The following is a 16,938-nucleotide window of genomic DNA, read 5'->3' as shown; positions in this document are numbered from 1 at the left end:
GGATTCTAGGGGGTCTTTTGCCCACCCCGGGCTCAGATCGCCACCCCCTGCCTTGCCCTGCCTGGATGCCCGTTTGGGAGGGCTGAGCATCACCTCTCCCCGCGGGGTCTGAGAGGGGCGAGGGACCCCCTTTATCAGGGTGGCTGGGGGCTGACTGTGCCGGGGCAACCCCTCCACCCTCGTTTTTCACTGTGCCTCAGTTTCCCCGTTGTTGTGACAGGGAAATTGGGAAGGGGGGTGTAAATCGCACGGGAACCCACATAACCCTCCACAGCCGCCCAATAAATCAGAGTCACCCTCGGCAGACAGACATCCCCCATGGGGACACGTCCCACCTCCCTGTGCCCGCTGGGGAGCCACACACCCTGTGCCCCTGCCGAGGGGACCTCAGCCACCAGAACCCCGCTGGGGACAGGTGGGTGCACTGCAGGGAGTGACCCCCAAAATCCCCACGGCTGTGCAGGGAGGGGAGCCCTTGGCAGCCCCAGATAAGGCCGGGGCTGTTATCGGGACACCCAGACCCAGCACCACCCCTCCCTGCCGCCCTGGGTGCCACCAGGTCCCCAACATGTGCGACTGAGCCCCGAACCTGGATGGGCCCCCAAACCTGTCTGGCACACTGGGGACAGCAGCAGTGTCACCTCAGTGCTGGGAGGACCCTGTGGGAGGCTGCAGGTACTGGGGGTGGTGTGGGACCGTGTGAGTGTGAGTGTGAGTGTGAGTGTGAGTGTGTGAGTGTGAGTGTGCAAGGCTCTCCCACCTCACCCTTGCCCTGGAATTTGCGACTGGGATTTTTGGGGCTGAGATCCCTTCAGAAAGGCTGTAAGCGCAGAGACACACTCGCCCATGGATGTGAACACACGCACACGGATGTGCACACGCACACGGATGTGTGCCTCTCACACACACTGTGCCCACGGGTGTGCACTAACGCAAGGCTCACACGCGTGTGCACACACACCCCTCACCCTGCTCCAAAGCATCCCAGCCCTCTCCAGGGCACCCCAGTGACACCAATCCCATGGCACAGATGGACACCTCATCCCCGTGTCCCCCCCACGCCTCCGCCCCGGGGAATCTCCCCAGGAACCCCATTTTTTTCAATTTTTTTTTTTTTAAAGAGAAAACACCCCAAAGGTTTTTCGGAAAAGGGGGACAGCCGGGGGGATCCCGGGGATTCCCCGCAGGGAAACCCGGAGGTAAACAAGATCGGGGGGGGTGAGGGGGTCAGCGGGAGCAGATCCCGGGGTGCCAGAACTGGGTGAGGGATGGCAGGACAGCGGGGTGCAGGCGGGGCTTAGCCAGGGCGCAGTTTTACACCCACAGATGTTGCACCCCGATAACGTTGTTTTTACGGGGGGCCCGGGGGGGCCGGGTGAGCCCAAGGGGGGCGAGATTAGGGAGGTGAGCGTGACTCAGGCATTGGCTTCTCACAGCCCGGGCAGCCGCAGGCAGAGCGCGGGCAGGGGCGTCCGGAGGCACCCCAGGGGTAGGTGCGGGGTCACCTCGGGGTGTCCCTGGGGCTGGGAGGGGGAAGACGCGGTGGCCGGGGGGATGGCGGGTGTGGGGGGCAGCCTGGGATGCCCCCGGCGTGCTGTTGTCAGAGGGTTAGGGTGGGATTGCTGTGCAATGGGGGGTATGGGATCCATAGGGAGGCACGGGGGTACATGCGGCGGGAGGGGTCCCAGCAATTCCATATGGACAGTGTGGGACGTATGGGCTCCATGGGGAGCCACCAGAGGGGTCCCAGCTATTCCATATGGACAGTGTGGGATATATGGGCTCCATAGGGAGCCACCAGAGGGGTCCCAGCCGTTCCATATAGATAGTGTGGGATGTATGGGCTCCATGGGGAGCCACCAGAGGGGTCCCAGCCGTTCCATATAGATAGTGTGGGATGTATGGGCTCCATGGGGAGCCACCAGAGGGGTCCCAGCCATTCCATATGGATAGTGTGGGATGTATGGGCTCCATGGGGAGCCACCAGAGGGGTCCCAGCCGTTCCATGCGGATGGAGTGGGATGTATGGGCTCCATGCGGAGGTGTGTTGGGCACCTGCTGCACGAAAGATCCCCGTCATGCCGCATGGATGGCATGGGATGTATGGATTCCATACGGAGCCACGGGGTTGTAGCCGTTGTGGGAAGGAGCAGTCCCATGTTGGGTGGATGGTTTGGGAGGTATTGACTCCAAACGAGCCATGGGATGAGGCAAGAGAGATCCTAGCCATGCCTCATGGATGGTGTGGGATCTGTGGGCTGTGTGGACTCCGTGCTGAGCCCTGTGGGATATTTGGGGTAGGAGGTGCGAGCTCAGTCCTGAGCCACGTTACCTGCATGGCCGGGGATGTATGGACTCCACAGGGGGCCGTGGTGGTTTTACCCGCTGCAGGAGGGATCCCAAGACACAGGATGCATGGATGGGATACAGTGGGATGTATGGACTCCGTGGGGAGCACGCCGGCGGTGTGCTGTGGGAGACACGGGCTCCACCCGTGGGGTGTGTGGTGCGGGAGCTATGGACTCCATCCCACTGTGGGACACGGGGGTCTGCACCGCCCGGGGGGTTCGCGGGGCGGGACGAGCTCCATCCTGCGCTGCAGCACCGCGATGCCTAGAGCGGGAGCTGAGGGCTCCAGCCGGGGCTGTATGGATCTGTACAGCCCGGGGATGCGTTGGGCAGCTCTCGCTGCCAGGTGCCGCCGCACCCCGCGGGTCTCCGGTCCCGCACCCCGAGCGGGGTGGGAGCGGAGCGGGGCGGGGGCCGACGCCCGGTGTCGGGCGTTATCAGCGGGGCGCAGCCCGGCGCACCGGGCTGATGCAAGAGCCGCCGGCGGGGCTGGGGGGGCCGGGGGGCCCCGGGACAGGCCGGGCTGGGGGGCCGGGGGCAGCCGGCCCCGGGGCCAGGCGGGGCAGGAAGGAGACGGCCGAGTCGGAGGCTGGCCGTCGATCCCGTGGCCCCGCCGCGGCTCCCGCGCCCCGCCGGGGATCCCGCGCCCCACCGGGGATCCCGTGGGCCCCGCGGGGTGTCCGTGACCCCACCCCGGCTCCCGCCACCCCCGGCCGGGAGCGAGCTCCTGCATCACCCCGGTGAGATCTGGGGGGGCTGGTTCACCCCAAAGCCCGCCACGCCCTGACCTTGCCCCTGAGCCCTCATGTGGGGTCCCTGGGCCGGGGTGGAGTGGGACAGCCGGAGTCCTTCGTCCCCCCAAGCTGTGGGGGTCTCCACGGGGGGGCTGGAACAGCGGGGCTGGAGGTTCCGGGTCATGACAGCCCTCCCCAGAGACTCTGGGCTGGGGGGCGCGGGGGCTCACGGCGGAGGAGGTTTGAGGAGGGGGTCCAGGACCCTCCAGGACCCTCCGGGACCCTCGGGGCTGCCCCGGGGGGGTTTGAGGGGGGCTGGGGTGGGGCAGGGCGCCCCCTGGCGGTTGTCCCGCTGCACAGCCCCGGGGCAGCTGCGGAGGGTGGGGGGGCAGGGGACACAGGACAGGACAGGACAGGGGTCACAGGGGGTCACAGGGGGTCACAGGGGGTCACAGGGGTGCAGGATCGGGGTGCTGAAGGAAGGGCAGCAGGAGGGGCCTCCCCAGCTGTGCACCCTGCGGGGTTTTGCGGTGCTCACCCCATCCAGTTTCGGGGTGTCCCGTGAGTCCAGCTGTGCCGCAGTTTTTCCCTTTCTCCCTCCACCTCGCTCTGCCCGGGGATGGGGGGCTGTGCTGGGGGATCTGGGCACTGTGTGTGAGACCCCAGCCCGTGTGTGGGACCATATGGGACCCCAGGCCACACACAAGAGGGTCGTGTGGGATCCCAGTCGCTGAGTGTGGGTCCGTGTGGGACCTGACCCTGAGCACAGGGCATGCTGTGCACGGGCATGGGTGGGTCAGGGCAGGATGCCACGTCCCTGGTGGGAAGCTGCCGGGGCTCTGCCATGTCCTGACGTCGGTTCCCATCCCGGATGGCGACAGGGCAGGGCATGACTTCCCCGGGGACCCCCAACCCAAGGACCTCCCAGCCCGTGGGGAGCGGGTTAGGCAGGCAGGGGCTGCGGGAACGGCCGCGGCGTCCAGCCCCGGCCCCGTCCCAGGGGACAAACGGCAGTCCCGGGGGCACTGAGCGATGCCCTGCTCTCTGCTAACATGTTCTCTCTCGTTTCCCCCGCGCCCGCCCCGCAGAGCACCGGGTTATGGTGGCACCGGGCTGAGCGCCGGGACGCGGTGAGGCGGCAGCGGGGGCCGAGCCCGGAGCCATGGAGGGGCCCGGCCAGGTAGGGACACCAGGCCCCCCGCCCCGGCTCCGCCGCTGCGCCCCGGCGAGGCGTTGGGGGTGCCGGACCCTGCTGACCCCCTTCTCTCTGTCCCACAGGAGGCCTACGAGGAGGGGATGAGGAGGACCCTGGACCCCGAAGGCTACGAGGACCCTGGCCTAAAGAGCTCTCAGCTGTCACTGGGCGAGATGAGCAGTGAGTGGCTCCTGGGGGTGCTGGGGGGCACTGGCAGGGTGGGCAGCAGCACTGCATGAGGGTGGCATTGCACGGGCAGCAGCGTCATACAGCTGCCAGCACTGCACGGCTGGGGCATTGCATGGTGTATCGCTCGGGCACCGGTGTCGCAGAGGTGACAGCGTTGCATGCATGACAATGGCATTACACAGGTGACAGCTTTGCATGGATGATGGCACCGCACGGGCAGTGGCACCAGCTGGGTGCCAGAATTGTGGCTCAAGGTCGCAATGTTGCACAGGGAGCAGAGTTTTGTGGTGCAGCTATGCAGGGACACCAGCACGGCACGGGGTTGTCGCAGGGGCACCAGCAGTGCATGGGCACAGGCATTTCAGGGGTGCCATTTCATGGGCACACAGGGCGTATCGAGACCTTGTTGCATGGGTGCCAGCATGGCACGGGCACGTTGCATGGCAAGGCACGTTGCATGGCAAGGCACGTTGCATGGGTTGCAGAGATGTGTTGCATGGGCACAGCGTTGCACGGAGGTTTTGCATGGATGCCTTTCCTGGTTGCCAGCATGGCACGGGCAGCGGGGCTCTCTCGGAGCACGGGGTCAGGCAGGGACACCCATCCTCAGGGTGGCATCACCCAAAGACAGCCACTCCCCTGAGTCCCGGAGCTGTGAGCACCTCCAGCACCAGGGCTATGAATACCCGAAGTGGAGCTGAGCTTGGGGGACACCCGAGCTTGAAGCCCCGGGGAGGGAGGTGAGGGGAGTTTGGGGGTCTGCGTGCCCCAGAGATCCCCTCGCCCCAGGCACGGTTGTTTCGGAGCTGCCACCCTGAGGAGGCATTCGGGCTCGGGTCCCCCGTTGGGGTGACAGGTCGGGGTAACGCTGCCGCCTGTTCCGCGCAGGGGCCAGCGCTGCCATCGGGTCCCCCCTGCAGGCCTGGAGGGCCAGGGCCGAGGAGATGAAGCCCCTGCGGTGAGTCCCCAAATCGGGGCAGAGGCTCTGCCTGCCCGGCTGGCATCACCCGGGGGAGGCTGGTGGCACCCGCGGTGCCCCGCGCTGACCCCCCGTGCCCGCGGTGTGTGTTTTACAGCCAGTATCTGCCCGGCCGCCGGGGATTTTATGACCTGGACGGGAAGAGGCGCTCGGCCGGGGCCCCCCCGGGACACCCCAGCCGTGGCAAAGGGCAGCGTGAGTGACTGCGGGGGCCCCGGGGGACAAAGCCCAGCCCCGGCGTCCCCCCCACCCCAGCCCTCCGTCGCCCTGCCACCCCCCTGTCCCCACCCTCCGCGGGGTGACGGTCACCCGGGCGTCAGGGCACGCCGCGGGGTGACCGCTGCCACTTGCCCGTAATCGCCCACTGATTGAGGATAAATAAAGTCTTTGTTTGGGGTGAGGACAAGAACCACTTGGGGCTGAACGCTGGCTGGCGCCGGGCGGCTCGGTGGCGGTGGCGGCGGGCAGGGATGAGGACACCTCGTGCCCACGTGCCACGGCCAACATTGTCGGGGACACAGTGGCAGGGGACGCCCCATCCCTGCTCCCACGGAAGCAGCATCCTTGCGCCGGCAGAGCGGGATGAGGCTCTTGCAGCTTCCCCCCGCCGGGCGACCCGGCTGGGGACGGTGAGGGGACCGCGGTGGTCCCCGTCGGGGTCGGAGGGGGACGGGGTGAGCCTGTCCCCGCGGTAGGGTGACAGCGGGCGGGCGGGAGCCGTGCTGGTGTTTACTGTCAGCAAAGGAAGTGCTGCGGGATTTACGGTGCACACAGGGCGGCCGCGGGGATCGCTCCCCACTTTATAGGGACGGAGCCGCGGGGACATGGGGAGCGCAGGGGGGGCCGCAGGTAGGCAGGGGACGGGGACAGGGACACCTCGGGGGTCTAGCTGGCAGGGGATGTGCTGTCCCCTTGTCCCCATCCCGGTGCTGGTGCTCGGTGCTGGGGTTGTGCTGGTGGCAGGACGGTGAGCCCTGTCCTCACCCCGGCGCCGGTGATGTCCCCAGACTGTCACCCTGGCCCAGGGGCCGGGCTGTGGGGATGTGAGGGGACGGAGGTGGGCACCGGCAGGGCAGGAGGTGACGGAGGGGCACTTCCAGCAAACTACAGCTGGGTCTGGGGTTGGGCAACATGGGGACACGTCCCCAAAAGGGCTGGGGTGGGGATGATGGAGAAGGGGACACGTGCAGGTGACCCCAGAGTGGGCTGGGATGGGGGTGATGGTGGGAGGCACCTTAAACAGCCCCCAGAGGTGTCCAGGCTCAGGCAGGGACCGGCTAACGCATTGGTGGCTCCACTTGCAGCTGTGTCGGTGACCGATGTGGAACTGGAGGCAGCGGGGAGCAGGAGGCTCCTGCCCCAGCGGGACACCTATGAGGTGGGTGCTGCCCCAGGGATCCCCATTCCTCCCCTTTCCCGGGGGTGGCTGAACTGTGGTGCCCCAGGGACCAGGTCACACCTCAGGCCCGGGGATACCCCACTGTGGGGGCATGCTGGGGGTCCTGGGGGCACCCTGACCCCTCATCTCCGGCTGCAGGGATATGTGGAGCTGCACGAGCTGGTCCTGGACAATGCAAAGGACTTGTGCTGGATGGAGGCTGGCCACTGGCTCAAGCTGGAGGAGGACTTCCAGGAATCGGGGGACTGGAGCCAACCCCATCTCTCCTTCCTGACCTACCACAGCCTCCTGGAGATCCAACGGGCTTTGAAGAAAGGTGGGGACACCTCTGGGACCGCTGGGATGGTGGCAGGGATCCCACACCGGCCAGATGGTGACTGTGCTGTCCCCACAGGTGCCATTCTCCTCGGCCTGGAGGCCAACTCGCTGCCAGCCATCGTCCAGGTTGTCCTCGACCAGCTGATCTACGAGGGGCAGATGAAGCCACAGGACCGGGATGATGTCATGAGGACACTGCTCCTCCGCCACAGGTACAGCCAGGGCTGGTGGGCACAGGGGGGTCCCAGGGTCTGGGCTGGACCCTGTCCAGCGTGTCCAGCTGGAGCCTGGCTCGGGGTGGGAAAGCTTTGCCCCTCAGCCCACTTTGGGGGTATCTATGCACCCACAGAGCTGGGGCTGTCTGGGGGGCTGGTGGCACTGGGGTGTCTGACACCCCCCGATGCTTTTAGCCACCCCACCGAGGATGAGTCGGTGTGGACGATGCCGCCGGCGTTGGTGCAGCGCTCAGGCACTGCCCGGCGGGACGCGGAGCAGCCACTGCTGAGGGAGCAGCGACCCATGGAGATGAGCAGGATGGCAGGGAAGGAGCAGGTGAGTGGGGACAGGGGCATGGGGGGCGCTGGGGACACTGCGGTGTGGGGCTGGAGTGGGACATGCACACAGCTGTACACAGCGGTTGTGCACTCACACCCACCTGCAGGTACATGCAGATGGGGACACTCTGGGGACAGTGCAGGACACTTTGGGGACAAACTGGGAGACTCAGAATAGGGGGAGATGCAAGGGAACATGCAGGGGGTGGTGGGTGACATGCAGGGGACAGAGAGTGACACACAGGGGATGGTGGGGGACACACAGGGGCAGAGCAGGGGGACACTCAGGGTACACAGGGGACCACAGGGGATGGCAGCCAAGGCTGGCTGACTGATTCCTGCCATCCATCTGCCTGCAACAGAGCGGAGTCCCCAAACCCCAACTCCTGGAGACGATCCCAGAGGCTACTGAGGCCACCCTGGTCCTCGTGGGTGAGTGGTCAGCAGGATGGTGGGCACAGGGTCAGGGGCTGGGTTCAGGGTCGGGGGGTGGTTTTGGGGTCAGGGGTGGGTGTGAGGTCGAGGGGTGGGTTTGGGGTCGAGGGGTGCAGGGGGAGCTTTGCCATGTGCCTCTTGCTGAGCTCGCTCATGTGCTGCTTTTCTTGAGCCTTTTTTGCCTCTCCCCGTCCTCAGCTCTCGCCGCCGCCTGCTGCCGCTCAGCGCTGCTCTCTGGGTCCCTCTCCCCATGTCCCTTGTCCTCATGTCCCATCTCCACATGTCCCTGTGTCTCTATGTCCCCTGTGTCCCTGTGCCCGTGCCCCATGTCCCTGTACTCACATACCCACCTGCCCCTGTGTCCCCAGGTCCCTCTGTCCCTGTGCCTCACTGACCCTGTCTTTGTCCCCTCTCCCATTGTCCCCCCATGCCCCATGCCTCTGTGTCACCTTGTCTCCATTCCTGATGTCCCCATGTCTCTGTGCTCCCACGTGCCCATGTCCCCGTACCCTGTGTCCCTGTGCATGGTCCCCCATCATCCCTGTCCCGTCCCATCCTCCCCCCAGGCTGTGCAGCCTTCCTGGAGCAGCCAATGCTGGCCTTTGTGCGCCTGAAGGACGCGGTGACACTGGATGGTGTCCTCGACGTGTCCCTCCCTGTCCGCTTCCTCGTCGTGGTCCTGGGGCCCGACAGCCCCCACATCAGCTACCACGAGATCGGCCGTGCCATCGCCACCATGATGTCCGAGAGGGTACGGGTCACCCGCCACTGCCACCAGCCCCCCAGGAGCACCGGGGACACCCCATCCCTGGGGCTGCAGCTTGTCCCCCTGTGCCATGTCCCTGTCTGATCCCTGTGTACTCATGCCACCATGTCCCCTTGTCCCCACGCACCCATGCCCTGAGGTCAAGTGTCCCTTTGTCCCCCCATCCAAGCAAACAAAGAACCATAGACTCATGGGATATCCTGAGTGGGAAGGATCCACAGGGATCATCAAGTCCAACTCCTGGCCCCGCACAGGACACCCCAACAACCCCACCCTGTGCATCCCTGGGAGTGCTGTGCTCCCACGCCCCTATCCCTGAGCCCCTGTACCCCTATCTCCCACTTTATACCCATGTCCCTGTAGCCCATGCTCCCTGTCCCCAATCTCTTGTGTCCCCATGTCCCTGTAGTCCATGCTCCCTGTCACCAGTCCCTTGTGTCCCCATGCCCTGGTGGTCCTATGTCCCCCCTTATCTGCATGCTCCCTGTCCCAAATCCCCCGTCCCCTCCATCTCCTACCTCATCCCATGTCCCCATGCCCCTGTAGTCTCACGCCCCTGTCCCCAAGCCTCTGTGTCCTCACCTCCCTGTGTCCCCTTATTCCCAAGCCCGTGTCCCCACGGGGACACTCAGGGGCACCTCAGGGTGCCGGCGCTGGCTGAGTCACTCGGACACCCCGCAGGTGTTTCGCCGTGATGCCTACCTGGCCGAGGCCCGGCAGGACCTGGTGCGGGGCGTGGAGGAATTCCTGGACGCCAGCATTGTCCTGCCGCCCGCCGAGCCCCCCAGCGAGCAGCTGCTCCGCGCCCTGGTCCCGCTGCAGCAGGAGCTGCTCCGCCGGCGCTACCAACCCCTGGAGAAGCTGCACATCGGGGGCTTGTCGAAAGATCTGGGTACGGCAGGGACCATCCCGGACCCCGCACATCCCTGTTGCCGCGGCTGGCGGGTCACCTCCCTTGCACACGGGGTCCCGCATGGCCACCTGGTGTGTCCCCAGGGCCGGACGAGGCGGCGGCTGCAGATGATGATGACCCCCTGCGCAGGACGGGGCGGCCTTTCGGGGGGCTGGTGCGGGACATCTGCCGCCGGTACCCCAAATATCTCAGCGACATCAAGGACGCCCTCAACCCCCAGTGCCTCGCTGCCGTCATCTTCATCTACTTCGCGGCGCTGTCCCCCGCGATCACCTTCGGAGGCTTGCTGGGTAAAGGGAGGGACAGGCTGGGGACACGCCTGGGTACGAGGATGTCCCCCCAGCTGGGCGTGGGGCTGGGGGTGTCTCCACCTTCACCACCATCCCGTGGGATGTCCCAGGGGGTTACTGCACCCCCTAATCCCGGTGCCGAGGGGTGTGGGGTGGGGCACAGTGCTGTACCCCCACCCCAGCACCCACCGGCTCCTCTCCCCGTCAGGTGAGAAGACCAAGGGGATGATGGGGGTGTCGGAGCTGCTCATCTCCACCTGTGTGCAGTGCGTGCTCTTCAGCCTCCTCAGCGCCCAGCCCCTCCTTGTCGTCGGCTTCTCGGGCCCCCTCCTGGTCTTTGAGGAAGCCTTTTACTCGGTGGGTGCCCCCTAGGTGTCCCCAGCTGCCACCAGCCATCCCCACAGCGGGGTCAGGGTGTCTCCACCAGCCCTGGGACAGGGACAGGGTGCAGCTGCACAGGGAGGATGGAACTGGTGGGATGGCACAGGATGGTGTGTGGAGGTGATGCCACCCGTGTGATGGCTCCGGGATGATGTCACACAGGTAGAGCCATCCAGGTGGTGGCCCTGGGGTGATGTGAGGTGCATGATCCCACATGGGTGATGCCAAACCGCTGACCCCACATGGGTGACACCACAGGGGCAATGCCAGGGAGGTGCTGTGGGGTGGGTGATCCCAGGGGGGTCCTGCTACAGCGAGGTACCACCATCCTGGAAAGGTGGCACAGAGCCACTGTGGGTCCAGCCCAGCTGGGTGCCCATGCCAGGGGCTCTGGGGGACTAACGGGGCTGTGCCCTCTTGCTCCCCAGTTCTGCAGCAGCAATGGCTTGGAATACATCGTGGGACGGGTCTGGATTGGCTTCTGGCTGATCCTGCTGGTGCTGGTGGTGGTGGCCTGCGAGGGCAGCTTCCTGGTGCGCTACCTGTCCCGCTACACCCAGGAGATTTTCTCCTTCCTCATCTCCCTCATCTTCATCTTTGAGACCTTCTCCAAGCTGATCACGGTGAGGAGCATGGGGGTCCCACGGTGGGGAAGGGGGGGCTGCAGATGGTGGTTATCACCTGAGTTTCCATAGAAACAGTGGGATGCAGGTGAGGGATGGAGTCTCCTGGTGCTGTCTCCCCTTTTCCAGGTGTTTCCCAGCTCATGAGGCCCCTTCCAATGCTAAATATTTTGTGATTCTGTGATCCATGCTTCTCTCTGCAGAGGGATTTTGGGGCACACTTGTCCATCCCCATAGTGCCACCCAGCCCTTGCTCTGTCCCCACTTCCAAAACCGCAAGGAAAACCAACCCGAAAAATGCCTCCTGCTCAGCCTTCTGAGCTCTCGGCCTCGCCCAGCCCCTGGCTCACCTGCTGGGATTGTGCCACAGGGCTCCCACCACGGCAGGGGGGTGCAGGGCATCCCCATCCCCACCCTCCCTCACTCTCTGCTCTTCCCTCCCCAGATTTTCAAGACTCATCCACTGATGCGGATGTACGATGTGCAGCCCGACGTGCAGCCTGGGGTGCCAGAGCCCAACACGGCACTGCTGTCCCTCGTCCTCATGGCTGGCACCTTCTTCCTGGCCTTCTTCCTCCGCAAGTTCAAGAACAGCTCCTTCCTGCCTGGCAAGGTGAGGTCAGGGGGACGCGGTGGCACCTGGGGGCAAAAGAGGGGTTCAGTGGCTGAGGCTGTGCAAAGTCACTGTGTGTTCCTGCAGAGGATGAGGTGGGGGAACCCTCTGGGCTGGGGGACCATGCAGGGGTTCTCACGGTGTCCCCACAGGTCCGGCGCTTGATCGGGGACTTCGGGGTGCCCATTTCCATCTTCATCATGGCACTGGCCGACTTCTTCATCAACGACACCTACACGCAGGTCTGGGAGGGCAGGGCTGGGGGGGACGGGTGTCCCCACATGGGGACATGGCAGTGGGTGCTCGTCCCTGTGTCTCACCCCTCACTCCCCCATCTCTGCTCCCATCCAGAAACTGAGTGTCCCCAAAGGGCTGCAGGTCACCAACTCGTCTGCCCGGGGCTGGTTTATCCACCCCATGGGGTCTGAATCGCCGTTCCCCATCTGGATGATGTTTGCCTCCGTGATTCCTGCTCTTCTGGTCTTCATCCTCATCTTCCTCGAGACACAGATCACCACGTGAGGGTGGAGATATGGGCAGGGGAGGGCTGTGGGGTGCCCGGGGGGTTGGGGATAGAGGGGACTTCCCGGGGTGCTGCATCACCAACCTGTCCCTGTGTCCCCACAGCCTCATCGTCAGCAAGCCCGAGAGGAAACTGGTGAAGGGCACCGGGTTCCACCTGGACCTGCTGCTGATCGTGGCCATGGGGGGGCTGGCAGCCCTTTTTGGGATGCCCTGGCTCAGTGCCACCACCGTCCGCACCATCACCCACGCCAACGCCCTCACCATCATGAGCAAGACCTCTGCCCCCGGAGAGAAATCCCAAATTCTGGAGGTCAAGGAGCAGCGCATCAGTGGCCTGTTGGTGGCCGTGCTCATCGGTGAGCTGGGGAGGGGTCCCCAAATGGGCAGGGAGGGTTGAGGAGTCCCCAGAGACTCTCCCCAACCTCTGCTTCTCCACCACAGGCGTCTCCATCCTCATGGAGCCCATCCTGAAGTACATCCCGCTGGCTGTGCTCTTCGGCATCTTCCTCTACATGGGGGTCACCTCCCTCTTTGGCATCCAGCTCTTTGACCGCATCCTGCTCCTGCTGAAGCCCCCCAAGTACCACCCCGATGAGCCCTACGTCACCCGGGTGAGCGAGCCCTGCGTGACCCCGAGGGTGGCTGTGGGTTTGGGGCGTCCCAGGCTGTGACACCCCTGCAGCTGCTCGGGAGAGCTCCTCCTTCAGCACTGGCCTTTGCTGGGCTCCCTGGGGCGCTGCTCCTGCTCCCCCAGCAGCCAACACCCCGGGAAAGGTGTGGGGTGCTGTCCCTGTCCTCAACCCTCGGCTCTTCGTCCCACAGGTGAAGACTTGGAGGATGCATCTCTTCACCTTCACCCAGATCATCATTCTCGCGGTGCTGTGGGTGGTGAAGTCCACCCCGGCCTCGCTGGCACTGCCCTTCGTCCTCATCCTCACCGTGCCCGTGCGGCGCTTCCTGCTCCCCAGGATCTTCCGGGACATCGAGCTCAAATGTGTACGTAGCCCTGGCACACCCATCCCTGTGCCCAGCCCCACCTCTCTCCCTGCTCCTACTCCTGTCCTCATCTCCATTTCTGTCCCTGCCTCGTCCCTGTCCCCATTCTCCTCCCCATCCCTGTCCCCATCCTCTCTGTCTATGTTCCCCTCTCTGTCCCCAGCTGCCCCATTCCCTCCTGTGTCCCCATCCTGTCTCCATCCCTGTCCCCCTCACGGCCTCTCCTCTCTCCAGCTGGACGCGGATGACGCCGTGGTGACCTTTGACGAGGCGGAGGGGACAGATGTGTACGACGAGGTGCAGATGCCCAGCTAAGGCCCCCCCGGCCCCCCGATGCCCCCCAGCCCCGCTTCCACCTCCACTGCTGCCATCCCAGGGCCACCAGGCAGCCAAGAAGGATTTGGGGACACAGGCCCTGCCTGCCCACCCTGGGAATGGTGCCTTTTTTGTTTTTCCCTTTTTTGTCTATTTAAAAAACATTTTGGATGTTGTGATCTCACCCCCACTTTGCTCCCCGCTGGGGAAGGGGCTGCCCGGGCTGGGGGTCCCATGAGCCACCCTCCACCCCATGGCAAGGTGGGGCGTGTCACTGTCCTGTCCCCAAGGCCACCACCAGGCACTGAGCGTGAGAAGGAGCCGGAGGAAGACGCCGGAGCCTGGAGGGAGGAGGAAGGCAGGACAGAGATCCTCCCCAGTGCCCCCAGCCCAGCCCAGCCCCTCTCCCCAGATGAACTTTCAACAAGCTGGGACAAACCCTTCACCCCATGGAGCCTTTTTCCCATTTTCTCCATCTCTTGCTCCATGGGATCATCCCAGCTTCTCCACTGCACTCCCAGCATGTCCTGGAGTCAGGATGTAAATAGTCCAGCGAGGGGGTTTATGCTTTTACAATGAAAACAATCATGCTAAAAACACAAAAAAAAACCAAACCAAAAACCTATATCTATGCCGATGCTTCTGCAGGTAGAATTCACTTAGAGCCAAGCAAAAATTTTTTTAAAAGGCTGAAAAAGTGCCTTAAAAATGAAAAAAAAAAAAAAGAGGAAAAAGAGAAGAAAAATGTAGCTGCAAGGAGTGATCTGTATATTTGATGCTACTGGGGGGTTTGTAATTTATTTTTCAAGCTGGTTGTGCCCCCGTCACAGCGGGGCCATGTGCGTGTGTGTATATACTAGAGAATTATAGCAAAATCTAGAATTTTCTAGAAAAGATGATTTTTAAGGGTCCTGGTCGGGGCCTAAACTCTACGGACCAGTCTGACAGCACCATTTAACTGATAAGTTAGTGTTAGTTAGTTAGTTAATTAGTCCTCTTTATTTTTATAGCATTTCAGGTAAATCTGTGTAGTTTTTCCTTGATTTTGCCCTTGCTTGCTCACCATGTCTTGCCCTATTTCCCTTGGCATTGCTCCCAATCCAGCTGAGCATCCCCCTGCACCTGCCAGGGCTGATTCTGCCCTGGGCAGCCCCAAGGATTGGATGTGACCAGAGTAAAGAGAACCAGATCAGACTCCAAATTTGCTCCTTTTTGCATAAATCGGAGCAGGGGGACCCCAAAATCAGCGTGGGGGTTGGGAAGGGGCAGCCACAACCGGGGCTGTGCTGCCTCATGTTTGGGTTGGTTTAGTTTTATTAATTAGGTGTCTGAAGTAAAAATGTTTAGATCTTTGGGGGTTTCTCCTTCCCTTCCCCACACCTCTGTATCAGGCTTTAATAAAGAAATTAATAAAATCAGAAAGGAAGTGGGGGTTTTCTTTCCAGCTGGGAATTTTCTGGGGCGCTGCCTTATTTAATTCCCCCAAAAGAGAGCAGCAGCATCTTTGGAGGTGTCCATGCCTCCAGAACGCAACTGCACCATGATCCTTGTCGTGCAGCCCTGGGATGCTCACTGAATCCCAGAATTCCAGGATCCTCGCTGCATCCCAGCATTCTGCAACACTCCCCACAGCAATCCCCAGATGTCCTCTGTGGCCACTCCAGGACATTCCCAGTAGCCACCCCAGGAAGCTCATCGCCCCTGCACCCCAGGTGTCCCCCCAGTGCCACCGCTGTCCCCATTCCAGGGGGATTGGGAACACCCTGATGCAGTGCTGCTGGCACAGGAGAGCAGCCCCTGCCCCTCCCCCAGCCCCTGGCACCGGATTGACCCTGATTATCCATAATCCCATTAACGAACGGGCGACTCCGGCTCCGTCAGCGGGGCGTGGGAAGGGCCATGCCCGTTCGCCCCCAGCCTTTCCGTGGGGCAGCAGTTTGGAGCAGCATCCACCATCACTACCAGCTGGAACCCCAGAGCTTCTCTGAGGGGCTGGGATAAACCCCAGGGTGGGATAAACCCCAGTGTGGGATAAATCCCAGCGTGGGATAAATCCCAGCGTGGCTACCAGGTCTTCCCAAATCCAGCCTAGCTGCTAGCCCTGGTTTTCCGGAGAGGGAAGCTCATGCATGGAGTTTCCCAGCCCAAGGCCCATGGATTTGGCAGCTTCCCACCCTTGTCCTGGCCTGGTGGACAAGCCACGTGTGTGCCATCGGGGGGTGGCTTGTCCACATGTGCCATCCCTGTCCCTGGATCCCAGTGATGGAGACTGGCAGCTGCCTGTGCCCATCCCTCACATTCTCCACCCTGGGAAGGGTTTGCTGTTCCCTGGGAGATGGCAGCGAGGTCATTGCCGCGGGATCCAGCCCGGTTTGGGGTTGGGAATTTAGGTCAAGCTCTTCTTTGAACTTGCCTCAGCCCTGGGAAATGGAGGGGGGAATTAGGGAAGGTCAGGAGTAACGAGGGGGAAATAACTGCTAATTAATTGGTTGCTAATGAGGAAGGGGGAGCATGGAGCTCCAGAGGAGGATCACGTTGGAGCATCACCCCTGGAAAGGGAGAACCCCAGTGCCTGCAGCATCACAGGGTGCTCCATGCCATCCATGGCAGGGGACATGGGACAGCCTGGCATCTCCTGGCAGTGCCCAGGGGGGACATTGGCAACGTTTGTGCACTGAAAAACTGGAAGAGCAAACAAAACCCCCAAAAACCTGCAGCTTTGCTCCCCAAAAATATTCATTGACACAAACAACAGTAAATAAAAAATTCCTGTGGTCAGAAGGGAGGCCTGGGAAGGGAGTGAGGGAGGTTGTTGGGATGGGCATTTGTGAGCTCCCAACTCTCAGCCCACCTCCTGCAGGGTCTGTGGCTGATTCCCAGGTGTCCAGTGTCCCTTCCTGGTAACAAAAGCCACAAAACAACGTTGGGAGGATCGGGAGAACACTAACACTCCAAGAATGGCTTTTTGATTAAAAAAAAGTCAAAAAATTAAAAATGTCAATTTTCACGTGTTTGGCCTGATCAGCTCTAAATATTTTATGTTGGGTTTTTTTTTCTTTTGTCATTTTTCCCTCTTGCAAAATAGCAACAATTCCTGAAATTCAGGGATCCAGCCCCGGCCCTTTCCCACACAGAATAATATTTTTATTTTTAAGCTCTCACAGGAGGGATTAACCGCCCGGTGCCGGAGCCGCCCGGCCGGGCTTGGCACAGCTCAGGCAGGCTGTGGCGGCGGAGCGGCTGTCCGACTGTCCCTCCGTCTGGCTGATCCTTCCCTTCGGAATAAAGCCCAAATAAGCCCCTTGCACAGCCGGGCACCACCCCCGCACCCCCAAACCAGCCGGGGGAGGGTTTGGGGGCACCG

General features: G+C 62.8%; 1 protein-coding gene across 7 annotated transcripts; it reads left to right on the top strand.

Annotated features, from left to right (window-relative positions):
• The first annotated feature begins 1,326 nt into the window (after window positions 1–1,326).
• SLC4A1 (solute carrier family 4 member 1 (Diego blood group)) lies at window positions 1,327–14,252 on the top strand. Of its 7 annotated transcripts, none has more exons than XM_085039946.1 (22): window positions 1,327–1,462; window positions 2,791–2,813; window positions 4,362–4,458; window positions 5,356–5,425; window positions 5,544–5,641; window positions 6,751–6,824; window positions 6,984–7,161; window positions 7,240–7,375; window positions 7,574–7,715; window positions 8,080–8,149; window positions 8,719–8,903; window positions 9,600–9,810; window positions 9,915–10,121; window positions 10,330–10,478; window positions 10,931–11,125; window positions 11,571–11,738; window positions 11,891–11,980; window positions 12,090–12,256; window positions 12,366–12,619; window positions 12,705–12,874; window positions 13,086–13,259; window positions 13,494–14,252. In XM_085039946.1, the coding sequence occupies exons 1-22, from the start codon at window positions 1,327–1,329 to the stop codon at window positions 13,572–13,574; spliced, it is 3,075 nt and encodes a 1,024-aa protein (XP_084896072.1). In that variant the 3' UTR covers window positions 13,575–14,252. The 7 variants fall into 7 exon arrangements, with proteins under 7 accessions (XP_084896072.1, XP_084896068.1, XP_084896070.1 ...); XM_085039940.1 differs by lacking the exon at window positions 2,791–2,813 and adding an exon at window positions 4,172–4,263 and having other exon boundaries at window positions 1,385–1,489; XM_085039941.1 differs by lacking the exons at window positions 1,327–1,462; window positions 2,791–2,813 and adding exons at window positions 3,070–3,089; window positions 4,172–4,263.
• The last annotated feature ends 2,686 nt before the right edge of the window (window positions 14,253–16,938 follow it).

This window comes from Lichenostomus cassidix, chromosome 27 (genome assembly GCF_008360975.1).
Source record: "Lichenostomus cassidix isolate B80296 chromosome 27, HeHo_3.0, whole genome shotgun sequence".
In the NCBI taxonomy this organism is placed as follows: Eukaryota; Metazoa; Chordata; class Aves; order Passeriformes; family Meliphagidae; genus Lichenostomus; species Lichenostomus cassidix.
This window is presented reverse-complemented; position numbering and strand designations above follow the sequence as displayed.